General features: G+C 42.2%; 1 protein-coding gene across 7 annotated transcripts in view; it reads right to left on the bottom strand.

Annotated features, from left to right (window-relative positions):
- The window catches only part of CDKL5 (cyclin dependent kinase like 5), a 442,123-nt gene that overhangs the window by 164,371 nt on the left and 251,816 nt on the right, over nucleotides 1-25,936 (bottom strand). For all 7 annotated transcript variants that reach the window (XM_069761528.1, XM_069761532.1, XM_069761530.1 and 4 more), the window contains one exon: nucleotides 15,571-15,616. In XM_069761528.1, coding sequence (XP_069617629.1) covers nucleotides 15,571-15,616 — 46 coding nt within the window. The remainder of the gene's footprint in view (nucleotides 1-15,570; nucleotides 15,617-25,936) is intronic.

Consider the following 25,936-nt stretch of genomic DNA (forward strand, 5'->3'; position numbering starts at 1 on the left):
AATCAGCTTCCTTTCCCACTTATCAGACTCTTTCCCACTAATAGCTGTAATCAGCACAGGGAGACTCGGGCGTCAACATAAAGACTTGTAAGTCCTAGACAGGTTACCAAGAGTTAAATCTCTGCTGGGATAGGTTGTTAATACTCCTTGGTCCCTTGGTGTGTGAGAACCAGTCATATCTTCTCCCCCCTATACATGTATGCTGGACCATTCAGACTAAATCTAGTCTGGAGAGGTGGAGATATCCAGGCATTTCTGGTGGTGATAGTTGTGTGCGATTTTTGGTGAAAACCTTTTCCTTCCCCTTTGGTTTTTTATGTTGTTTCTTTGCCTCTTGGCTTCTGACTCCTTTTCCCTAGTGTGTATTCCTGTGTGAGTCCTGGGTGGCTGAGCCTCAGTTTTTCCCTGTCAGTCTTTTCCGTGATAACTTTTTCATTTTTGCCCCTTTTATCCTGGGTGTGGGAGGTGATCAGATTAGTTAGGTGCAGGACAATAGTGAGGTACAAGACCCAGGCATCCCCACCATCAGGGGTAATCTTGGAGGCAGGGATAGCCTAGGGTCCCTTTAGCAGGAGGGATTAAATTAAGAGTCCACAGTCCTTGCTACCCTATAATGACATTGTGACACTGAGCATACACACTGCCGCTCCATTCTAAGGAGTATAAAAGTTCCCTGTTCTGCAGATCAATGGGGTCACATTGGTTAGATCCCCACCGATCAACATGTTATCACCAATCCTGTGGACAGATGATAATCTGTTTTCAACAGACTCACAAATTCTAAACCTCTTCAAAGCTGCCGTTCCAATGGTCCCTGCTGGTCCTGCAGCAATTATATCACGTCCAAAATACCGGTGGCAGTTGCCGACAATCATTAGCCTCAGTTCTGATACTGACACATATAGCACACAAATGCTGGGGCCAGTGTTTGGCTGTGACATCATCGCTGCAGACTCCAAAGTTATAATTCATATGTTTAGACAGTTTTCTAAAAAAAAAATCTCAGACAGCCCTCATAACACTCTTCAGTAAACACTTTATTCCCTATTTTGTAAAGAGTAAACCTAAAGAATCATCTCAATTCACAGTCAGCGCCTTTCATTATAACCGCACGCTGATGCTCTGAAATAGATATACAGTACATGCTGTAGTAAGCCTCGGGTGAAATGTCATCAGCAAGAGTTAGAAAGAAGTTGTGCTCTGACAGGTCTGGAATGATTTAGCAGGGTTTTCCAGGCAACTTCCAGAATCTAACTATAGCATAGAGTCTGGCAGAAAATCTTCACACTTGGTTACATTCATCTAATATATAATTGCCTAGAATACTACTTCCTGCAATTTGTGCCAACTTCCGTGGCTTTGTCCGGAGCTAATGTCCGGAGCTAATGTCCGGAGCTAATGTCCGGAGCTAATGTCCGGAGATAAGTGACGTCAACAGTGTCCAGTGTCTGATTGGTCGCTCACAGCAGGCGGCAACCAATCAGAAACGTGCCGTACTGTGACACACTCCGCCCGCCATTTTGGTGTGATTTTTGAATTTTTACCTCACAGCAAGTTTCTACTGCGTGGAGGCGGGCCCAGTGACGTTGCTCTTCAAGCTCCTGCCGAATTTCGTCAAAAAAATGATAATACCATTTACCAAAACTATATATATTTAGTTGTGAAGTGGTTCAGTGACATTTTCACACCAATTTTGAACTTTTGTTTGGTGTTTTCTCCATATACTGCCTATTATTTTTGTTCTTTCTTACTATTATTTATTAATTGTATTATTCTTACATTTGAATAAATAAAGTATATATGGATTCTAGACTCCCGATTCTTTAGAATCGGGCTGCCATCTAGTCTATTAATAATTCAGTTAACGTGCACTTGGGTAAAGATTCCACCTAACAACAGTTACTGATATGGAGAGGTAGATAAATAAAAACCACAACATCTTATCTCAGGAGAAAAAAAAATAACAATACAATCGTAGGCCTACTGGGGTCAGCCCAGGCCTGATGTTTTATCAGAGGACAACTTAGGACATCATATACCGTAAGTTCACATCACATGTAGTCACTTCACAAATGTATTTAATGTAGGCACTGCAGTTATAGATGTGAGAGAAGGATAAGGACATGTGGTACACAGTGATAACCAATAGCTCCCCATAGCAATGATGGTTATAGCCCATAACAGTACCAGCTAGGCTTCAAAAAATGGCAGTGACGGCCCATATGACGGCAGCACAACTCCTTGGTAGCAAATAGGATATGGGCGCATGGCTTAGGTGAGCTGGCCTCTCCTAAAATCCAAGTATCCATATAAATAAAAGTGGAACAGCACTCCTAAGCCATACATTTAATTAGTTATTCCAAATCCAACAAAAGCACCATCTGGATAATTCTTATTAATTAAATGCCGCATTTCATTTCAGACCAAGAGATGTGTTATCAGAAGGGGGCATCAAGAGGTATTGAGGATCCTATTGATAAGAAGCTAAATGTGGTGCTCCCTATGGTATGAACCAAGAAGTATGTAAAGCACTAGTGTGTTGTGAACGATGAGAGTCACAGCCACGGTAACTCACCTCCTCCAGGCTACTCTTCTCCCATGTTAAAGGGGACGTCCTGGGCAAAAATAAAAGTTTTCTAGGGGCTTGGATTTAAAAACATAAACTAACTGATACTTACTGGCATCCAACTATATCCAACACGGGCCGCTCAGTGATATGCACTAAGATAGGAAGATGAGGAAGGTGTGAGTGTTGCACTAGCAGCAGTACCGGGCTGGCCTGTGATTAGCTGCAGTGGTAAAATGACGAGCAGTGAGTCATCAATAAAATTCCAATTATGCACTGCTCTAGTCACCTGACCACTGCAGCCAATAACAAGACTACAGTGGTGGAACGGTAAGGTTTACTCCTCCTCCTATCGAAGTGCAGACCAGTGTCGATCCAGCTAATTTCCTGTAGGCAAGCATCAGTTAGTTACTTTTCTTTTGCCCCGGACAACTCCTTTAAGACATTTAGGCAGGTGGCAATATGACTTGCAAGAACACAGAGTTTCCCTGCTCAGTATGCTTACATCTTTGTCTAATATTTAAATTTGTTTGGTGATCTGAAACATTTAGGCTATGTGCACATATTCAGGATTTCTTGCAGAAATTTCCTAAGCAAAACAGGACATTTTCTGCAAGAAATCCGCATGCGTTTTTTTGCAAGTTTTTTTTTTCTCGCGTTTTTACCGTGTTTTTGGTACGTTCTTTTAGCAGATTTTTCCGGAGGTTCCCAATGCAATAATATAGTGGGAAATCCGCAAAAATCCGCAAAATTAATGAACATGCTGCGTTTTTTACCGCAATGTGTTTTTTTCGTGGAAAAAACCGCATCATGTGCACAAAAATTGTGAAATGCATTCTAAATGATGGGATGCATAATGTATGCGTTTTTTTACAATACATACAGTAGCATGTAAAAGTTTGGGCACCTCTGATCAAAATTACTGTTGTTGTGAACAGTTAAGCAAGTTGAAGATGAAATTTTTGCTAAAACACCTAAAGTTAAAGATGACACATTTCCTATGCATTTTATACAAAAATATATATTTTTTCATCTTTTACATTTTAAAAATTCCAAAAAAGGAAAATGGGAAGATGCAAAAGGTTTGGCACCCTTGGAGATTTGTATGTTCAGATAACTTTGACCAAGGTGCAGACTTTAATTACCATATATACTCGTGTATAAGCCGAGATTTTCAGCACTTTTTTGGGTGCTGAAAACGTCCCCCTCGGCTAAAGGTACCGTCACACTCAGCGACGCTGCAGCGATATAGACAATGAGCCAACCTAAACTAGATCGCTGGAGCGTCGCTGTTTAGGTCACTGTAGAGACGTCAAACACAGCAACTCCAGAACGATGCAGGAGCGATCCAGTGACGTAACGGCGACTCACTTATCGTTCTCGCTGGTTGTTAGCTCCATGTAAAACGTTGCTGGCGTCGTTGCTTTTGATGTCAAACATGACGATACACGCCGACCTGATGACGAAATAAAGTTCTGGACTTCTAGCTCCGACCAGCGATGGCACAGCGGGATCCAGATCGCTGCTGCGTGTCAAACACAACGAGATCGCTATCAAGGACGCTGCAATGTCACGGATTGTTGTCGTTCTCTTTGCAAAGTTGCTGAGTGTGACGGTACCTTTAGACAAGAGTCATTGTCCCAGGGGGTAGGAGAGGGAGGGGGATCGTCAGGAGCCAGCGGCTGTCACATCATACTTACCCACTCCTCACGCAATCGCTGCAAGTCCTCCCTGCATCACTCTGTTGTCCCGGCAAGGCAGCTTCTTCCTGTGTTCAGCGGTCACGTGGTATCGCTCATTAAAGTAATGAATATGGACGCGTCTCCACTCCCATAGGCATGGAGCGCATATTCATTACTTTAATGAACAATACCACGTGACCGCTGAACACAGGAAGAAGCTGCTGGTCCCGAGACAACAGAGAGATGCAGGGACATGCAGCGACAGCACGAGCAGGGTGAGGAGGATGGGGGAGGACGGAGAAGGAGCCATGCATACAGCAGGGAGAGAACGGAGGAGCCATGCACACAACAGGGGGGGACAGAGGAGCCATGCATACAACAGGGGGTGGACAGAGAAGCCATGCATACAATAGGGGGAGGACAGAGGAGCCATGCATACAACAGGGGGAGGACAGAGGAGCCATGCATACAACAGGGGGAGGACAGAGGAGCCATGCACACAACAGGGGGGGACAGAGGAGCCATGCATACAACAGGGGGTGGACAGAGAAGCCATGCATACAATAGGGGGAGGACAGAGGAGCCATGCATACAACAGGGGGAGGACAGAGGAGCCATGCATACAACAGGGGGAGGACAGAGGAGCCATGCATACAACAGGGGGAGGACAGAGGAGTCATGCATACAACAGGGGGAGGACAGAGGAGTCATGCATACAACAAGGGGAGGACAGAGGAGCCATGCATAAAACAGGGGGAAGATGAAGGAGCCATGCATACAGCAGGGAGAGAACGGAGGAGCCATGCACACAACAGGGGGGGACAGAGGAGCCATGCATACAACAGGGGGTGGACAGAGAAGCCATGCATACAATAGGGGGAGGACAGAGGAGCCATGCATACAACAGGGGGAGGACAGAGGAGCCATGCATACAACAGGGGGAGGACAGAGGAGCCATGCATACAACAGGGGGAGGACAAAGGAGCCATGCACACAACAGGGGGAGGACGGAGAAGCCATGCATAGAACAGGGGGGGGACAGAGGAGCCATGCATTCAACAGGGGGAGGAAGGAGGAGCCATGCACACAACAGGGGGAGCCACACATACCAGGACAGGGATGAGGAGACAATGCATACCCAGCTTACACTCGAGTCAATAAGCTTATCCAGTTTTCCGTCGCAAAATTAGGTGCCTCGGCTTATACTCGGGTCGGCTTAAACTCGAATATATATGGTAGCCAGTTAGGGCTAATGTTTGCTCACTATCATCATTAGGAAAGGCCAGGTGATGCAAATTTCTCAGCTTTATAAAAATTCAGTTTCCTCTAAACTTCTGCCAAAAAACAGCAGCCATGGGGTCTTCTAAGCAGCTGCCTAGCACTCTGACAATGAAAGTGGTGGAGGCCCACAAAGCAGGAGAAGGCTATAAGAAGATAAAGTGTTTTCAAGTTGTCCTTTCCTCAGTTTGAAATGTAATTAAGAAATGCAGGTTAACAGAAACAGTGGAGGTCAAGATAAGGTTTGTAAAACCAAGCAGAAATTAAGTGAGAGCTGTGGAATGATCGGGTTAAAATAGAACATGTTGGCCACAATGATCAAAGGTTTGAGTGGATAAAAAAATGGCACCTAATTTTTAGGAAAAGAATATTGCACCAACCATCAAGAATTGGCATGGATAAATCATGCTCTGGGTTTGTGTTGTAGCCAATGGCACAGGGAACATTTCTTGGGTATATGGAAGAATGGATTCAATGAAATTTCAACAAATTTTTGATGTGAACATAACACCATCTGTAAAAAAAAGCTGAAGTTGAAAAGAGGATGGCTTCTACAAATGGATAATGATCCTATTCCTAAACACACGTCAACATCCACAATAGACTACCTCAGAAGGTGAAAGCTGAAGGTTTAAAATGGCCCTCTCATCTGAACATCATTGGAAATCTCTGGCCAGACCACAAATTAACAGTGCAGGCAAGATGACCCAGGAATCTCACAGAACTGTAAGAATTTTCCAAGGAAAAATGGATAAAAATCAAAGAATTATTATTATTATTATTATTATTATTATTAAAGAATTGAAAGACTCTTGGCTGCCTACAAAAAATTCAGTATTCTTGTTTCAATCACTCACTCCTAACCATTTAAACCAGCTTCAAGCAATCCTCTAACTGGCAGTATAACCCTATCTCCAGCTGGCCTCTCCTAAAATATATTACCCTCTCAATTACCCTCACACCCAGTATATTTTGCATCCAGATATTCTCTTTTGTGCAGGGTTACTCCCAAAATTCACCTTCTGAAGACCTGCTCTTTGTATCAGTTTACTAGTCCTGGTACTAGTGACCAAAGCTGGCAGACACCCTCAGAGCAACACCAAGCCGCAGATTGGGGAGCCCCTGATATACTGCAATACCTGTCACAATCCATTTTTGGATTTGTCGCAGCTCTGGTTTCACTATGTTTAAAATGTAGTTTTTTTTACTTTCAGGTCAGTGGGGGTTAATGTCTGTTTTCCCTCGCTAGCAATATGCTGCAACTGCAGAGTTGCTGGGTCAGCTGATGTGGGTGGTGACCACTCCACCATCCTTTAAATGGTCACCTGATGCATCAGCTGACTATTGGTGATACAGTTTCTCTATGGAGACTAGACATGCAGTTGCAGCTCTCTGGTGTCAGCTACTTCTGGAGTTTGGAGTCCTGTTTCTGTGTCATCTCCGGGGTGGAACTTGCAGCAAAGTCTGGAAGCTAAGTGTTGTGTTTATTCCCTGTCCCTCTCTTGTTTGTCACTGTCCCCTGTGTTTGTACCATCTGCAGTGGTGAGGCTAGCGCCCTTGCCAGCCAGTGCACTAGCAGAGGCAGTGTGAGGTGACAGTGAGGGACAAGGTTCCTGATAGTGGTGGGGGGGAAGGAACCACTTAGGACATTAGGAGAGTGTAGGGACAGGCTCAGGTTTGAGCTCAGGGGGTGTCCATCCCTCATTTCCCTATCGGTAGGGCCTTCCTCTTCCCTTTTCCATCCCGTTGTGTGAGTGTTGTGCAGTCCGCTAACCGACCCCCCCATTCAGTCATTCCATATCGTGACAATACCGCAGTAAGTAGACAAATAACTATGTTCAGTGGTAACATTACACAGCCAGCATCGGGCACGGTTTGGAGCCGGCTCTTGAGACTACTGCATATACCTGACCCTGATGTGTGCTGTTTTTTCTTGCAACCTACAGAGGATTAGCCACTTGCACACAAAAAAAGCTTTGAATTGCTTGTAACTATCCTCAAGATCTTCTGTTTCTGAAGCTCTTTTACATTTTGCATGGCGTCGCTGTATTGCAGAGATATTCACATTTGTTGCTTTCAGGGTGCAGGATGTGAAATCTTGGCTTGCAGTCCAACTGGGCATTTCTTCAGAGTCTTCTCTGGGGGCGTGTGCTTCCACCCATCCCAGACGTGTCCAATTACAATTCGGTAAATGATCTTGCAATCTCCGATGCTGTTAAGTTATAATGGTCTGCTTTATTCCAGAAGGATACCAAGCTGCAGTACTACATAAATCCTAGAGACAGTCATGACATTGCTTTAGAAAACAGCATTGTTCATACAGGGGTTTTTATGTGGATTTTGAAGCAGACCAGCCTGAAATTTAGATCAAAAAGTATTTGAAGAGTATTTGAAGCATTTTTTGTTGGGGATTTTGGAGAGGATCCATATGGAGTCCACATTAAAAACCTTTGGTAGAACATAACTTAAAATTTCTTGTAAAAATCAACAGACAGTAGATTTCTGGATGAGATTAGATACCGGCTCTTAGGAGCAGAAATACTAATTGGATGAAAATGCTGTTAAAGTGTATTCATGGACCCAAGACACATCTCAATTCTGCAACAGCAATTGCTTTTTCTGTCTGTAATAATTTTCAACAAAATCCCTAGGATGAACTCGGTGAAATGAACAATGCTGCTAGAAGCCTGAACATTTATTGGACTCATTGTAAAACAGCAGCAGTGAAACAAAGCAAAGTCCTGAAGGTAATGTAACACCAATATAAAAATATAATACCATGATTATCTGTAATTGACTCCACCGTTTTCAACATATGACAAAAGAAAATAAAGACAGTTATGTTCCTCTTAAGACATGCTGCGCCTCTTGCTACAACTGGCAGAAAGACCTGTGAATAAAGGTCTTTTGTATCCGTGACCATTTGCTTATATATACAGAGATCTTGTTCATCACATACGCAGAAAATAATTTAGACGTATGTAAGGAGTACAGGGCACCTATGTGTGATTTTTGTGCTCCATGGTGCATAGTGCTCCCTGATGTGAGCACCATAACCCCTTTAGGCCCGAACATCGCTGCTTGGACAGACCCTTTTGGTGGTACATGAGTGGTGACGTGATTAGCAATTCCCCAGCTTATTAGAACATAGAATAAGCCTCCTGGATGGCTCTCAAGGAAATAAGAGCCCTACCAGTTTACCAGAAGAGGTGCAAAAAGATGGAAGTAAGGAAAAGTTCTGGGTCATTGTTTGACTACCCCATGGGACTGGTAAATGCCAACAGAATGTAAGGAGTTGAGCTGGTCAGAACTATTAGTTGATTAATCAGAGAGAATGTGATGTTGTGTATTTAGTGTACACTTTGTAGTTGTGGGATTGTCTTTCTGTGACCTTTGTATTTTAATCTCTATGGTCATAGCCGGGACTTGTGTCAGAAATGTCAAAATTAGAAGGTAGATTTTGCTGCAGAAAAAAGAAGTTTGTGCAGGTAAGATGGACGAGGGGGAAAAAGGTTTTCATTACGTGCAAAGTTGTTTTAAAAAGTGTGGATATTTTGGATAACACCTTTAAGGCCTGAGAAATGAGGTCTGTATCTTCTGCAAAATGTCAAAATCAATCGTTCTGTTTCCATTAATGAAAGTCACATTAGCACACACGACTTTTTGTAAGGCACTTGTTAAAAACTGAAATCCACATAGTGAATAGTTCACAAAACGTGACAATGTAATTGATGTGTAATAATTGTTTTTTGTACAGTCTACTGTATCTGAATAAATGTTGCTGATTAGTTAAGGTTACAATAACAGACCACCATCACACATTAATTGACGAGTCATTAAAGTATTGAATGAAGTGTTCATAAAAATATATTGAAGCATAACTCATTTTCATTACAATATTTTTTTTACAAACAAAAATATAAAGATGGGGTTAATGTCGTTCCCATGGCTGTACATTGCTGGATTAAATTATGTCATAGAGAATTCATTGTTTTTTTTCTTTTTTTCTACTGCAATATGTTATTGTTTGCATTGATTTTGTGCATGCGCTTTTTATTTTCTCTTCATCCTATGTCTTATTTGCAATGGCATGCTGTGAAGAACTATACCAGTAAAATTATATATCTACAGTGTCTTGCGAAAGTATTCGGCTCCCTGGAACTTTTCAACCTTTTCCCACATATCATGCTTCAAACATAAAGATACCAAATGTAAATTTTTGGTGAAGAATCAACAACAAGTGGAACACAATTGTGAAGTTGAACGAAATTTAATGGTTATTTTACATTTTTGTGGAAATTTAAAAACTGAAAACCCCTATCAGTTTTGTACATCAAGAGACTGAAATTCTTGCCCATTCTTCCTTGGCAAACAGCTCAACCGCAGTGAGGTTTGATGGAGATCGTTTGTGAACAGCAGTTTTCAGCTCTTTCCACATACTCTCGATTGGATTGAGGTCTGGACTTTGACTTGGCCATTCTAATACCTGGATACATTTATTTGTAAACCATTCCATTGTAGATTTTGCTTTATGTTTGGAATCATTGTCTGGTTGGAAGACAAATCTTCGTCCAAGTCTCAGGTCTTTTGCAGACTCCAACAGGTTTTCTTCAAGAATGGTCCTGTATTTGGCTCCATCCATCTTCCCATCAATTTTAACCATCTTCCCTGTCCCTGCTGAAGAAAAGCAGGCCCAAACCATGATGCTGCCACCACCATGTTTGACAGTGGGGATGGTGTGTTCAGGATGATGAGCTGTTTTGCCTTTATGCCAAACATATTGTTTGGCATCGATACCAAAAATTTCGATTTTGGTTTCATCTGACCAGAGCACCTTCTGCCACATGTTTGGTGTGTCTCCCAGCTGGCTTGTTGCAAACTTTAAATTGCACTTGTTATGGATATCTTTGAGAAATGGCTTTCTTCTTGCCACTCTTCCATAAAGGCCAGATTTTTGCAGTGTACGACTGATTGTTGTCCTATGGACAGACTGTCCAACCTCAGCTGTAGATCTATGAAGTTCATCCAGAGTGATCATGGGCCTCTTGGCTGTATCTCTGATCAGTCTTCTCCTTGTTTGAGATGAAAGTTTAGAGGGACGGCCGGGTCTTGGTAGATTTGCAGTGGTATGATACTCCTTCCATTTTAATATGATCGCTTTCACAGTGCTCCTTGGGATATTTAAAGTTTTGGAAATCATTTTGTATCCAAATCTGGCTTTAAACTTCTCCACAACAGTATCACGGACCTGCCTGTTGTGTTCCTTGGTCTTCATGATGCTCTTTGTACTTCAAACAGAACCCTGAGACTATCACAGAGCAGGTGCATTTATATTGAGACTTGATTACACACAGGTGGATTATATTTATCATCATTAGGCATTTAGGACAACATCGGATCATTCAGAGATCCACAATGAACTTCTGGAGTGAGTTTGCTGCACTGAAAGTAAAGGGGCCGAATAATATTGCACGCCCCACTTTTCAGTTTTTGAATTTCCACAAAAATTTAAAATAACCAATAAATTCCGTTCAACTTCACAATTGTGTTCCACTTGTTGCTGATTCTTCACCAAAAAGTTAAATTTGGTTTCTTTATGTTTGAAGCATGATATGTGGGAAAAGGTTGAAAAGTTCCAGGGAGCCGAATACTTTCACAAGGCACTGTATAATCCTTCATTCAAACGATCCAAAGATAGCTAAATTGTCAATATTGTGAAAATAGAGACAATGTAATTACAATGAATTTATTCTATTTCAGGCCGAATAAAAAACGCATTTACACAGACGTGGTAATTAATTTCTGCTATCTTTAGCTGTTAACTAAATGTGAAAATGAAATTAAAACAAAAAAAGTAAAAGCCCTATTATGTGATATACAGCATATAGAATATTTGTACCTGTACAGAGAATATTTTAGTTAATAAGATAATGAAACCACATTTGATTGTTTCAAATTGATGTGCATTGTTCAGGCTCCAACCACATTGCAAAGTGCTCAAACACCTCCACAAGCAGCTGCTAGAATTTCACTCACACATACAGTGCAATTAATGGTCATTGTTTGGTGCCTCCACATATGTAATTTACTGCAATTACACACGAATTAAAGACCTTGTGGGATGATGGAAATGGCACATACAAGACAAGGCTCAGTTTATGGGAACCACAGGAATATTTCAGATTTATATACATATAAAATACATATCATGTTAGGTAAGGGGTATATATAGGTTAAGTGACTTAACATAGAAGAACAAAGAAAAAAAACAATAAGCGTAATCAGAAGTCTACAAAGTGTAATCATCAATGATACATTAAAGCTTCCAAAAAATCAAATGACTAAAAAATTTATAAAAAAAACCAACTTGTTTTATTTTCCTACATTATAGGAGCTCAGTACAGCTGTTGGCTCAGTGTTTTCTGAATCGAAGAGAGCCATTTTGCATACCATTTTCCAGGGAGCATTGTTTGGCTTATAAGACTTCTTAGAGCAGCTGTCAGTCTCTGTAATAAGGTACAGTTCTTACCTAGACCAACAACAAAAACCTCTCACCCAACCACCAGGTTCCCCACTTTGTACCAATGAGGCTCAAGAACCCCTAAACAACTATCTCATGAAGGATGTCTCATTCTTTTAGAGAATATTCTGGTTCCTTCATCTTGCAAGGTCTTTTAAATGGATATGACACTGTCTTATTGGGTAGCTATCTCCAATAGGTGGCACCAGAGAGATAGCCTTCTTCTGATAAAGAGCTAATTTGCAAACCTAGATGTAAAAAAGACAACTCATTTGCCATAAATGTGTAATTTCTTTTTTTTTGTGAAAGCTGTTCTCTGCATCTAACATTTTTCTTTTGTTCCTACGCCTCTCTGTTCCGAAGATATGGACGAATCTTTCTTGTATGCAAAGTTTGTCTTTTTATCTACATCATAGTGATACTAAACTCTTCTTCATGGATGTTTTCTTTAAGAGCATGCCTAAAGGACTATACACAGGGAAGAGGAGCCAAAAACAAACAGGAGCAGGAATGAAAAAAAATAAGATTAGATTCAGGAGTAAAGTGTCAAATAGAACAGGTAAAAAATAAATATATTTATGGCACATGTGAATTCCTCTTTTGGTGTTACTCTTCAGTCACTTGAGGCCCTCTGGCTTGCAGACAGTGTCCTGCCTCACTGTCTTGTCTTCTGCCTTGAGCACACCATGTTTGATGTTCTCTTGTGCACAAATCTGTAGTTGCTCCCCTCGGTTCTCTGCTGCTTCCCCTAGAGTCAATTGTTGACTCTCAGCTCTTAAGGGGATCAGCATGAACTATTGCATCTTCCTCCCAGCCAATGACTCATAGTTTGATAAAGGTTTAATGAAGATCCTTTCCCCATTTTGTTGTGCATAAGCAATGTTATTTTTGGATCTAGAAACTATGAAAGTTATTATATTTCTTATTCCTGGTATCTTATTCAGTTTGTCTTTTGACAACATCTTCCTGTCTGCTCTGACCTCCTGAAGTATTTAATCTACCATGAACTTTAACTGTAAATGTCTTCGGCCTATTGATTTAGGTGTTGTCTGACCATTTTCATATCAGCTGTTTCTACTTTCAAAAACTACTTTTGGAGCAGCGGCTCCCTACAAGGCATTACATATAGTTGTAGAAGGGTTTAAAGGGAACACGTCACCAGGTTTTCCACATATGAAGTATGGGCAGCACATGTAAGCCCTCTGTTGCAACATACTAGAATGCTGTATATATGTTCTCAATCCGCTGTGCAAGGCAGAAAAAAAGTTTTATTATAATTACAGACGTGTGGTCCGGTCAGATCAGCGTCTGTCTTGATCCGGCGCCTCCTATCTTCTGTTCTGACATAGGACACGTCATCCACACTAAGCAGAGATGGAGGGCGGTGATCCTATGAAGAGAAGAGTAGCTGTACAAAGACCAGAGACATCCATTGGTCTGGACCACGCCGTCTGTACAGTAAGTATAATAAAAGCTATTTTTTATGTCTTGCAGAGTGGAATGGGGACATATATACAGCATACTAGTTTGTTGTAATAGAAGGCTTAGAGGTGTTGGCCGTACTTTATATGGGGAAAACCTTTTGGCAGGTTCCCTTTAAGGTTAAACACTAGAGAAACAGGTAGACTTTGTTTCCGAGTATAGCCAAATCCATAGCAACTTTATAGGTCCACATCATCTACTATCCGGTGTGTGATACTAAGTGATAAACTACAGAATGCAACTTCCCATTAAAGAGAATCTGTCACCAGGTTGGATCACCATGATGTAGTGGAAGAGACCCGGATATCAGAGATGTGTCACTTACTGGGCTGTGTTTTTCTTTTTCAATACAATCAGTGTTTTGTCACCAACACTAAGTAGCAGCTCTCTGTTGGCTCAATGTTTTCTGAATCGAAAAGTGCCATTTTGCATATCATTACATCATTACATCACACGTCATTACATCACATCATACAATGTACACAGAAAGCTGTTGAGGGTGTGGAGTTCATACACAACTGAACAACGGAGCTCTGCTCAATGTGCAACAGAGAAAACTATGATTCTGTTATAACTGCTGCACCCAGTAAACTGACAAGTCATTCATGGCTAGAATCAGGCAGGGTCTTTATCTCTACTTCATGCTGCTGTCAGATTACATAGTGAAAACCTGCTGACAGATTCCCTTCGAGCAGGGCAGAAATACTGTCATGCATTGCTCACTTCGCAGCTGCAACCATGCGATTCTTCTCTGGGTCTCTGTGCCCAGCACCCTGTTAACCACCGCCAGGTGCTCTTGCTATGGCTTTTTACACTCATGCATGAGCTATGTACTTTTTTTCCATTGGTCCATGCCCAAAGACTTCAATCTTCTTATGAACTTCCCCCAAACTTTCCAGTTTTTGAGCAGCAGGTTCATTTGACTATTACAGCACTATGGTGTTTTTCTTTTCCATTATGCTGATTCTACCATAGCTAGTTGCTGTGTTTATATTCTTATCTGCAACTCAGGCTACTTTCACACTAGCGTTTTTTGACGTACGTCGCAATGCGTCGTTTTGGAATAAAAACGCATCCTGCAAAGTTGCCCGCAGGATGCGTTTTTTCTCCATAGACTTTCATTAGCGATGCATTGCGACGTATCGCCACACGTTGCATCCGTCGTGCGACAGATGCATCGTGTTTTGGCGCACCGTCGGCACAAAAAAGTTACATGTAACTTTTTTTGTGCATCGAGTCCGCTATTTCCAACCACGCATGCGCGGACGGAACTCCGCCCTCTCCTCCCCAGACCTTACAATGGGGCAGCGGATGTGTTGTAAAATGCATCCGCTGCCCCCGTTGTTCATTTTTTCCGCAGTTTGCGTCAGTACGTCGGGCCGACGCATGGCGACGGCCCCGTACTGTCGCTAGTGTGAAAGTAGCCTAACCTGCAAGATTTTCAAGTAACCTTAAAAATCATTGTTCTTGTAAGTGAATCATCCTGTGTAAATAGACCTTGTGCTGCCAAGACCATTACAGACCATTCTGTACAGCGATCGGCGATCGTTTGGTGCTCGTCAATCCTTGTAAACAGACCTTAACTACCAGTGTAATTGTACTCTGCACCGTGTCTCTCCGAGATTTGATTGTCTAGTTGATATTGTCTTCTAGTGTCAACTTCTCGTCTCTTTCCAGCTGTTGCCTATAGTCAAGTCCAGATCCCTCAAGGGGTTAAAAAGTGAACCCTTGACAATTCCTTGGAATTTGAGTTTACACCATTGCTCCTTTTAAGCTGTGATCTATGGAAATTATACAACGTGCCCTCAGGGTGGTTTCAAACGCACATTTAAAAAAAAACCAAACCATTGCTTTTTATGGTAATGTTTCTATGACTGTCTTTGTTACAGAAAACAAAGCAGACAGATATTAGCTGTCGCTCAGGAGGGAAATATGAAATGCCCCACAAATAATTCAGCATAAATAGAGCCAAAGTCAGAATCAGTAGTGCATCCGCTCAACAATTAAATCTATTTATTGCCATGTAATATGAAAATACATACCTTCGCTGTCTTTAAACTTTTTAATTGCCACAATTTCCTTTGTTTCCTAGAAAAAGAAAAGTGACATTTTAATCCCGATCTCATGTTTTATAAGGTTTTACTGTTCAATAATCCAAAATGAAATGCATTAAATGCGTTCTGGGAGCTACCAGATACACACTTCTGTTATTCAGCACCAATAGGACTCATCCTAGCTCAGTTACGTGTCAATCGTTAATGTTCAGATGTCAGTTCAGATGCCATTACAATGCTGTGATGACCCGATCCCATGTTTCACAAAATGTCGTAAAGTGGTGGTCCGAAATACAAATTAATTTTCATCCTATATCCCTATCTATTTAATGCCATAATCTAAACAATTTTCTAATGTATTTTAATAAAAATTCCCTATCCTTTCCGAACTACACTATCTGTTTTTCTTTTTTCCTACTTATTTTAATGACACTTTGTTTGTAAATCCCAGTACATGCTGGGATACTCAAGTGAAACGTTGTCAGGGGGCAAGAGGCTGCAGTCACGGTATCAGCCTCAGCCCCAGTCTTAAACAAAGTGTCATCAGTTGAATTCATTTCAGAGGCAGGGCTAGTCCTTGTGTGATGTGCACTGTGTGATGTGCACATTGACAGCGCACTCTCACCAGCTCAGTTCAGCAGTAACGAGTTCGCAACAGAGCACACTGTCAGTGACCGGATGTGGGGGAGGCGCCGGTCTCTAAACACTGGGTATTGTGGCACCACACACTCACATTGTACTCTTTTACTAGCTCCTTACTGCTGATCTGAGCCGCCGAGAGCACGCTGTCATTGTGCACATCGCACAGTACACATTGCACAGCCCCTGAAATGAAAGTCACTGATGATGCTGTGGTTCAGGGAGGGGGCAGGAGCTGTGGCAGTGACTGCAGCCTCTGCACCCTGATGATGATTTGTTTGAGCATCCCAGCATGCACTGGGGATTCTCAAACAAAGCATCATCAAAAAAAGAAGTTTGAGAAATAAAAAAGAAAAGTTAAATGGTGTAGTTAGGGAAAAATAGGGATTTTTTTTTATTAAAATACATTAGAAAATTGCTTATATTATGTCTTTCAATAGATTGGGATTTAGGGTGAAAATTAATTTGTATTTCAGACTGCCCCTTTAACTAAGCTAGTCTCTCACACACAAATACAAAAATTATGTACAGTTTTTGGCTACTTCTCTACTTAAGTAGTAGTCATCTACACAATCTACCATGTATAACAAACATTAAGGCTATGTTCCCATGATCAACATTTCTTGAGTTTTTGATGCTGCAGAATTTCTGCACCTTTGTTTGACAAATGACAATACATTTTTATTGTGTTTTTTATGCTGTTTTTTTTCTCTGTTTGGTATGTGATACTTTAAATAAAGCTCATTTGACATTACCAACTACTTGGTATTGACATTTCTGGTATTGACGTGTTTTTGATGCGTTCACGTTGCGTTTTTCTATCTGCAGATTTTCTGTATCTAATGAAAGTCTATGAGTAAATTCCGCACAGAAATCAGCATACCTGCAAGAGAAACTGACATGCTGCAGATTGGAAAAACGCACAGCAGGTCAATTTATGCAGCGTAATAAAGAATATAAATCCCATCCACTTTTCTGGTACTGTAAAACACTTTTTTTGCAGCAGCAGCGAAAATACGCAGCATCAAAAACAGGAAAAAAGCTCATCATGGAAAAGTAGCCTAAGCGTGAGTGTCCATGGTCCGTAATGACGGCGCTTTGTACGGAGCGGAAAATCAAAGCGCCGCCCCTTCTGTACACGCGGTGATTTTGGATGTGTTCATAGCACACATCCTGAATCTCCGCACCCCATACATAGGGCCCTGTGATTTACCTTGCGGTGACGGAGCGTCGCCACAAGGTAAACAGACATGCTGCGTTCTAAAAATACATGCCGCATGTCCGTAAGCGCAGGGCCGCCGGATTCGAGTTCGTACGCATAGCGGAGATGGGATTTCATAAAATCCCTCCACTATGCTGTAACATCTGCACGCTGTGGGTTGAACGTTGCGGCTGTACGCAGTGTTCAATCCGCAGCTAATCCGGATGTAATCCGGCCCGTGGAAACATACCCTAATAGTGCAGAATATAAACAGTGTCTAATGGCTCATTGAGATGAGCTGATGCAGCTGGTTTAGAAAGGCTTGCCAGAATTCTAGACGCACAGAACGATCATTAATACGGCCATTCTGTGCACAGTGAATATCATCACCAAAAGCACATCTCCTGTTTTGAGACCATGCAATATTCCATGGGGTGTACACCATTTTTTGTTAAACCAACTGAAAACTATCCTGAAATATGTTTGTCTATGGTGGCATCAGCAAATGAAGTATCTTATAAAAGTCAATACACAGTGGCCGGCGGCTTGGAAGATATTCTCTAAAAAAGGCCAAAGTTATGCATCTTGTTTTTGGAACATAGAACATTACTAAAATGCCATTTTGCCATTTCGATGATATTAAAATCTTGATGAGAATTCACACATTATACAATATAGTTTCTTTTACAAATTTAATGAAAGAATCTGTTACGCTGTTAACCTACAGGCAAGATATTTTATTCATGTTTTCAGTTTGATTTCCCAGGTATCACTATGATGGTCTGCGTATAGAATACAGAGTTTCCGCAGCCTACCTGACTGCGGGTTGTATCCGGGACGTTATTTATAACACAATGATATATTAGCACTGCACTCGAAATATGTAAGGGTGCGTTCTGTGTACCCGCCGAGGCATATGTCCGATATTCCCCATAAAACGAGGTCCGGACGCATGCTCCGACAGGCCACAGACTGTAATGGTGACAACAGAGTGAACATGAGCTCTGACGTGCACCATTTTTGGGAGTGTACGCCTACAACCTGTGGACACTCAGATGAAGTAAACTGTGTCCGAGTGTCAGCCTCTTGTAGGTGTACACTCCCCAAAAAAGTGCACGGCATAGCTCATGTTCACTCTGTTGTCACCATTACAGTCTATGGCTGTCGGCGCATGTGTCAAGACCCCGTTTTGCGGGGGTGGGGTCGGATGTATGCCCTGGTGGATACACTGCGTTCTATGTGAAAGCACCCTACATGAATGTAAAATGTACCGTACATCAGCAACTTCCATTCACAACTAACTTTACAGCAAATACAAGAAGTTGCTTTCAGCTGGTCTTTGGTTCTCACATTGGACTTTAAAAGGGGTTGGCTGGAGTTCTGAAATGGCTAATATTGAAAAGTGCCTCTGAAAACAAGTAACTTTTCAATTTACCATTTAAAAAAAAAACCTCTTCAGTCTTAAGAACAGATGTTTTTTAACTGTATAGTTTACAGTTCGTTGACACCTTGCAGTGTCAGAGTAGCCTGTTCACCAAGATAAGAACGATGCCCCAAAAGCAGGCGCTATGCCCTGGAGCTTGTAAGCGCCATTCTGAAGCTGGCTGGATGATTGGATCCAGACAGCGCCAGTGCCCCTATGCTTCTCCAATGCTAAAAGGTAAAGCTGCCTCTGCAAGAACCACGGGAAAGTGCTCAGCTCGGACCAGCTGTCAGTCTTCTAGAGCGCAGTGCCCCTGACAAACAGGCATCTGGGAGGCAGAGGAGTGATGCATCCTAAGTATAATATATTAAAACATTCATTTTATTTACCATATCTTTTAGGAGGACTAAGAATCTGAAGTTTGCATACACCATAAACAGTTTCAGACCCATAAACGGGTAAATACTCCTTCCATAGAGTCATGTGCAAATGAAAAAGAATGAAGAATCATAGGTCTAATTATCTCAGTTTCTTAGTGGCTATCTGCTCTAAGTAAATAAAATCAATTCAACATTCTCAATAAAAGTCTTGTTAGAAAAATCACTTTAAGAACTGCATTAAAAAAATACATTAAACAAAGAAAAAAAATAACAAAACAAACAAAATCATGAGAACATGCACAAGTATAATACTTAAAGTTGTTGTCCACAACAAGGTGTGTAATGCATACATCATTAGGATTCTGCTCTGCTTCCCGGTTCCAGCAGTCATCACGTGATTGCAAGAATGCAGACTACATCTCATCCACGTCCGAGCTACCCAAATTGCTTGCAGTCTGAGACTGGGGTGACAAGGGCCCACCAGTAACCAACTCCAGGGCCCCACTTTCCAGTTACATGTAAATGTGTCACAGTATTCTCAATCACAAATTTATATAGCAATGAACTGGGTAGATTGCTACATGATTAAGATGCTGCCTTTGTCTGCACATAGTGATTCAAGTATATAGTGCCAAGTACTGCTCATATAAGAGGGTGGTTGCCCACTGTTGCAGAGGGGCCCACCGGAGGTTTCTCCAGTGGGCCAGTCCAAGCCGGCTTGTTGGTCCCAGATCTGTGCAGTTCCACTTCTGTTGAGTTTTACATGGGGGGGTATTTCCTGTGTAACACATATGTGCGGTGCAGTGTGGGGTGCGAAGGGGCTGGTCGACTGGCTGATTTCCATATCTGTACCACGTTTACACACAACACAGGAAACAGTTCAATGCTGAACCCAAGTTGGGAGTGGAACTGCAGGGGCCTGGGACTGGTAAAAATATTTTGAGATCTGAACTTTGTTAGAGAGGTTATCCTGGAATTTTTTTAGTATCTGCCTAAAAACTAACAGGCAGGTAGTAGATTTCAGAGGCAACTACCTGTCTGTTCTATCATGCTGATTGATAGCAGGCTCCCACGGTTAGGCTGTGGGGAGCCGGCTGTCAATTAGCGTGACATCAGCAGTCACGCCCTGTCAATAGAGCAGAGTGCAGAAGAAGCCACTGCTCTGTCAACGAGATGCTGAATCAACGGGAAGAGTGGTCTATGATCAGCGCCGGGCACAATAGGCAAGTAGCTAGCAACTGCCTGCCTGTTAGTGTTTAGGCACATTGTAAATAAAAAGTTATACGTTATATATGTATTTTCTATTTTAAACCAATTGATAGATCATTTTTTGAGACGACAAGCCATTTAACACTTTTCTGCTAATAGATCATACCAATCATGTTTCTACACGTTTCATCAACCATGACTAAGGCTTATCGCTGAAACGCGTAGGTTTTTCATATGAGCATCATCTGTACAGTTACCTATACTGGTTGCTCTCAATTTTAAATGGTCTAAATAAAACGTTGTTTTTATCCCTCCATTGGGATCATTTCTTCATCGCTGGAGAACTTTCCTTCATTTTTTTTTCATAAATTTTTTATAGACACACTTCAAATACATGATTAAATTGTTCAATTCCTTTTTCTCTGTCCTGTATTTACTAAGAATATGCCCCCAATCTTCCTTAGGACAACGGTTTTGATACACAGCCCCCTGAAAAAACAAAACTCAACAGTGGAATTTATAAGCCACTTAGCAATGATTTCCAAAGGGTTGGAGGAAGCAGCTGCCCAGCCGTGCCTACATGATCCATAGTTTATGCACGCTTCAGTCTCTGAGCCAACTCGTGCATCAATTAACTATGGACATTTTTGTGACTATAAAATGAGCCAGGAAAGGAAAATCAATCATTTATGAAACAGACAATGACAAGATAAAACAGCATGCTGTCACAGTCGCAAGTGCCGTGCTAAAAACAGGGATTTATAAATAACACTGTACATACAGCTGTCGGAGGTTACCCAGGAACGCAATAAACATTTTTCTATTCTTCCTACATATAAATTGATAAATTGGGATTTACATTTGGTTCACAGTTATTTCTTATTATAACAGGGAAATTATTGAAATCCTTGCCACATGATGTTTTCTTCAATTTATATGACAAAATGATGCGTCTTATATTAAATGGGATGTTCATCACTTGGACAACCCTTTCTTACAAGAGACCTTTCACCAAATTTTTCATGTTGAATTGCACAAATGATGTAATAGTGGCTGCAGAATGGAAAAAAAAATTGTTTTGTTTTTTCTTAATTTTTCCTCTCCGTTGCGGAAATATAAGTCACAGAGAAGAAATTTTACCACTGTACTTCATGTCCAATATGTCACGAAAAAAAACATTCTCAGAATCAGTGGAAGCGTTCCAGAGTTATTATCTCATAAAGTGAGGCTGGTCAGAATTGTAAAATTTGGCTTGGTCATGAAGGTCATGAAGGCGCAAACAGACCTGGGGATAAAGGGGTTAACTCCAGTTTATCTTTTCCAGATCTTCTGTGCTGTATAATACTTCTGCACTTCTATGTTGCTTTGAAGAGAAGGAATATAAACCAGCTCACCCGTGATGCATAAGCTGAATTTCGGGAGCACGGACCCGCTGAGTCCAGGCGTGTAGAATCCAAAAGAAGAAAATGTCCAGCTTCACCGAATCCGTGAAAAAAAGTTTTCTTTATTCACAAACTTAAATATGGAGGATAGAAACTTCAGCACAAATAAATCATGTCATGATTAAGGGAGCTTAGTCTCCAGAAACGCGTTGAGATTCGTACCCATATTGTTTGTGCTGAAGTTTGTATCCTCCATATTTAAGTTTGTGAAAAAAAGAAAACTTTTTTTCATGGATTCGGTGAAGCTGGACATTTTCTTCTTTTGACTTTTATGTTGCTGCCTGCTTATGATTGGTCAGTGGCATAAAGGAGGCAGAAGTACAAACCCCAGTGAAAAACATCTAATAACACCCACTTAGACTTAAAGGGACTCTGTCACCTGAATTTGGAGGGAACAATTTTCAGTCATAGGGGCGGGGTTTTCCGGTGTTGATTCACCCTTTCCTTACCCACTGGCTGCATGCTGGCTGCAATATTGGATTGAAGTTCATTCTCTGTCCTCCATAGTACAGCCTGGCTGTGGCTGCTCTCTGTTGCCCCTGCTCTCTGAGTTGTTTTTTCAAGACTAAAACATCAGTATGCAGGTTAAATTGCTGTGTTTGCACTTTGCGATAAATAAGTGGGTTATGGGTTCCCATTTGGCACTCGGCCTCTAAAAGGTTCGCCATTACTGAGTTACCACAATAAAAAATAGCCTCTTGTGGTCTTAGCAGTTTGACAAATGGTGTCCAGCAGGGCATGGGCATGTGACCGCCTAGGGAATCACCTCACAACAAAGGCCTGAGGGTGCCAGCAGCAATTTCATGCACATCACATTTTTGCAGTGTTTTTGTTGAGAATAGTGGCAAGACCATGAAAAATCTGCAATATACTGTTGATCTGTGCAGGTCCTCAAACCAATGAGAGGATCTGTAACACTCTATAATAGGCCATTAATAGTCTGTTTTGTTCTTCTACAAATATACTTGGCAATTGAGTTCAAAAAATTTTTTTTACATTTGGATAGGGAGCGATACTAATGTCGGAGTATGAAAATATCTAGTATTATACTCTGCTACCGAATGCGCTCCACAACAATCAGCACAGGTATTCCCCTATACAAGAAATCAATGAATATGTTTACAAACCTCAATGAAACCAAGATTTTATTTTAATACTGCATGGATATTCTGCATGTAGCAATAGCAAATTACAATATTGTGAGGCAGCAAGTGACTTGAAGGGGTTAGCCCATTAAGCAGCCCAATATGTATTTATGGCTGGAGTCACTATGGAAACCAACTTTCTTGAAACTATGAATCATTCTTTATTCTTTGAGAAGCAAGCAGTAATTCTGTTCAGCCTCGGCTGTGCGGCTACAAGACCTGGATGCTGACTAGGTGTTAAGCAGTAGTGCGCAATACTGACAATAACAGTGTCTTTAAAGGGGTCATCCGGTTCACTCTATGTGATTGCCAACTGTTGAATCTGGACATCGTGGATGAGCACACGGTCACGTTAGCCCCATTACCCCTTTGTGGGTGGTCGGTCATGTGACTGCATGGATATGCATACTTGTGATCACGTGTCGTCTAGTCTCACACGGTTTCTCTCAATAGAAGAGAATTGAGAAGAATGCAGGAATCTATTCATCACGTGACCACAAGTGCAAATTGCATACATGTAGTCATGTGACAGGGAAGCGCACACACACCGTACACCACTCACGCTGAGAATACCGAGGAATGGTGCAATTCGGCAGTCTGCACTAACAGAGTGAATGCAGACTTTCCTTCCATCTTATGTCCAATAAGTGCAATCATTGCAGGTTATACAAGTCTTTAAGGCATTTTCTACGCAAAGTATTCTTAAAGGGGATCAGACCAGTTAAGGGAAACCGGTCATCTGATTCATGCTGCAAACCACAGCAAGCAAGCAAACCATCAGCAAGAATCGGGGCTTTAGTGCACGATTGCAGCTATGGATATTTTTCTCGGAAAAGATCTATTGCACCAGAGAAATATAGTCAGGAAATCTGGCTGGGGACCACAGCTGGAGATAGGCCGGCGTCACACTGGCGTTTTAAACGGCCGAGTGCAATGCGATAAAAAAAAATCGCATTGCACTTGGACCAATGTTAAGCTATGGGGCAGCTCCCAGCAGCCGACTTTTTGTCGGCCGTTTTCCTCGGTCCGAGACAATCACAGCATGCTGCGATTGTCTCGGACCGAGGAAAACTCTCTGCTCACTCGCACCCATATAAGCCTATGGGTGCGAGTGAGACAGCGCACACCACTCGGATATCATCCGAGTGATGTGCGTTATAAGCGGACCCCAGCAATGGAGGAGATGGAGAAATTAATTTCTTCGCCTCCTCCGCAGCTGTGCTCCGATCCTCCCTGTGCGAGAGAATCGGAGCACAGACGCATGACACTCGGCTCCTGCTCTGCTGCGAGCAGGAGCCGAGTGTCATTAGCATATCGCATCCGATGATCTCGCATCGGATGCAATTTGCTAGTGTGACGTCGGCCATAGGGTCAAAACTGGACTAGTCTTAACAGGCTTTTCTCACTGTAGTAGACACCTGTCTATCACCTGTTGCTTTCACGGAAAAAGCCAGTTGGGTGTGGTGCCGAATTAATCTCGTCTTCGGCTATAGTCCCCAGCCAGGTCATTAAGTGCTGGAGTGTTTCAGAAAAAAATATACCCGGTGTGCGGTAGCCTCTGATTCATACTGCCTGTGGTTTGGGAATCATGAATCAGGTGACAGGCTTCCCTTGAAAATAATAAAATAAATAATGGTCATCCACACTGATCGCCTGTAGGTCCTTCGCTAGTGCTAACCATGTCCCCATTGTATTGGTATACAATATGGGTACAACAGGGGCAATAACACTGGGTGTAAAATTCTTAGGGTTTCCCAGGGCAATTGTGAGCTCTTCTCTGAACTGTATCATCAAAACACTGATACTGTTGGATCCTCATTGCTCTACAACTTCGTTCTGTGCTGGACTGTTTACAGTGAAGAAGGGACTTGGTCGCTCAAATCAGGCAAGTGTAAACTTTACCTTTGTTGTGAGGGGCGGACAAAGGTGGCATTATTACATTTGAAAGGGGCACCATTACTTTTTAATGTGACACTAAGGGTGCATTAATACTTTCAAAAGGAGGCACATAGGGAGCATTATGGCACTCAGGATGTATTATTTGGTTTCAGGGGTACTAAGAGGGTATTATTTGTTTTAAAGGAAATCTGTCACCCCTTTTTTTATATTTGAGATATAAATATGGTTCAATTGTGCATGAGCTCTGCATTACAGCAGTACCTTTCATATCCCCCGTTTCCCCAGCTTTGCTGAGAAAATATCTCTGTAATCTCTACGTTTTCCTATGTAAATTACCTCGGTCTGGTCCGATGGGCGGGGCCTATTCGCAGTTTCTCCCCACCTACTGCCTTGCTCTATGAGGACACAAGTGAGAATACCAAGGAGTGGACCCAGTGGACTGTGACAACGATCCTCCCTCGGGCGAGCTGACCAGATGGACCACCCCCCATAAAGGGAGCGTTAGGGGCAGACCCACTGGAGACTATCGCCACGGCAGCTGGGAAACAAGGATGGATTAGAGAGCGAGTCACGGACTGGACGGAGGAGGGGAACTGACAAGCGGGAGATAGGAGCACGAACTCAGTAAAGACAAGAGCTGGAAGGCAAAAACACAGGGCTGGCAGGTACGGTTGAGACACCGGACTGACGGACAAAGCAGAGCCTCAGGGCTGGCAGGTACGGCAGAAACACAGGACTGGCAGGTATGGCAGAAACACAGGGCTGGCAGGTACGGCAGAAACACAGGGCTGGCAGGTACGGCAGAAACAAAGGGCAAACAGGATGGACACCAAGGACTGGATCTAAGGAGAGCAAAGGAAGAACCAAGTCAGGAAATAAAGTACACGGAAAGGCATGCGGCCAAGACCACTTGTAATAACAAATGAGCATCAGGCACAGGGGAAAGGAAGAGGCAGGGTAATAAAGCGACGCTGCTTAGCACTTCCGGCTTAGGAGTCCTCCAAGGTAATAGAGAG

This window comes from Ranitomeya imitator, chromosome 3 (genome assembly GCF_032444005.1).
Source record: "Ranitomeya imitator isolate aRanImi1 chromosome 3, aRanImi1.pri, whole genome shotgun sequence".
Taxonomy (NCBI): Eukaryota; Metazoa; Chordata; class Amphibia; order Anura; family Dendrobatidae; genus Ranitomeya; species Ranitomeya imitator.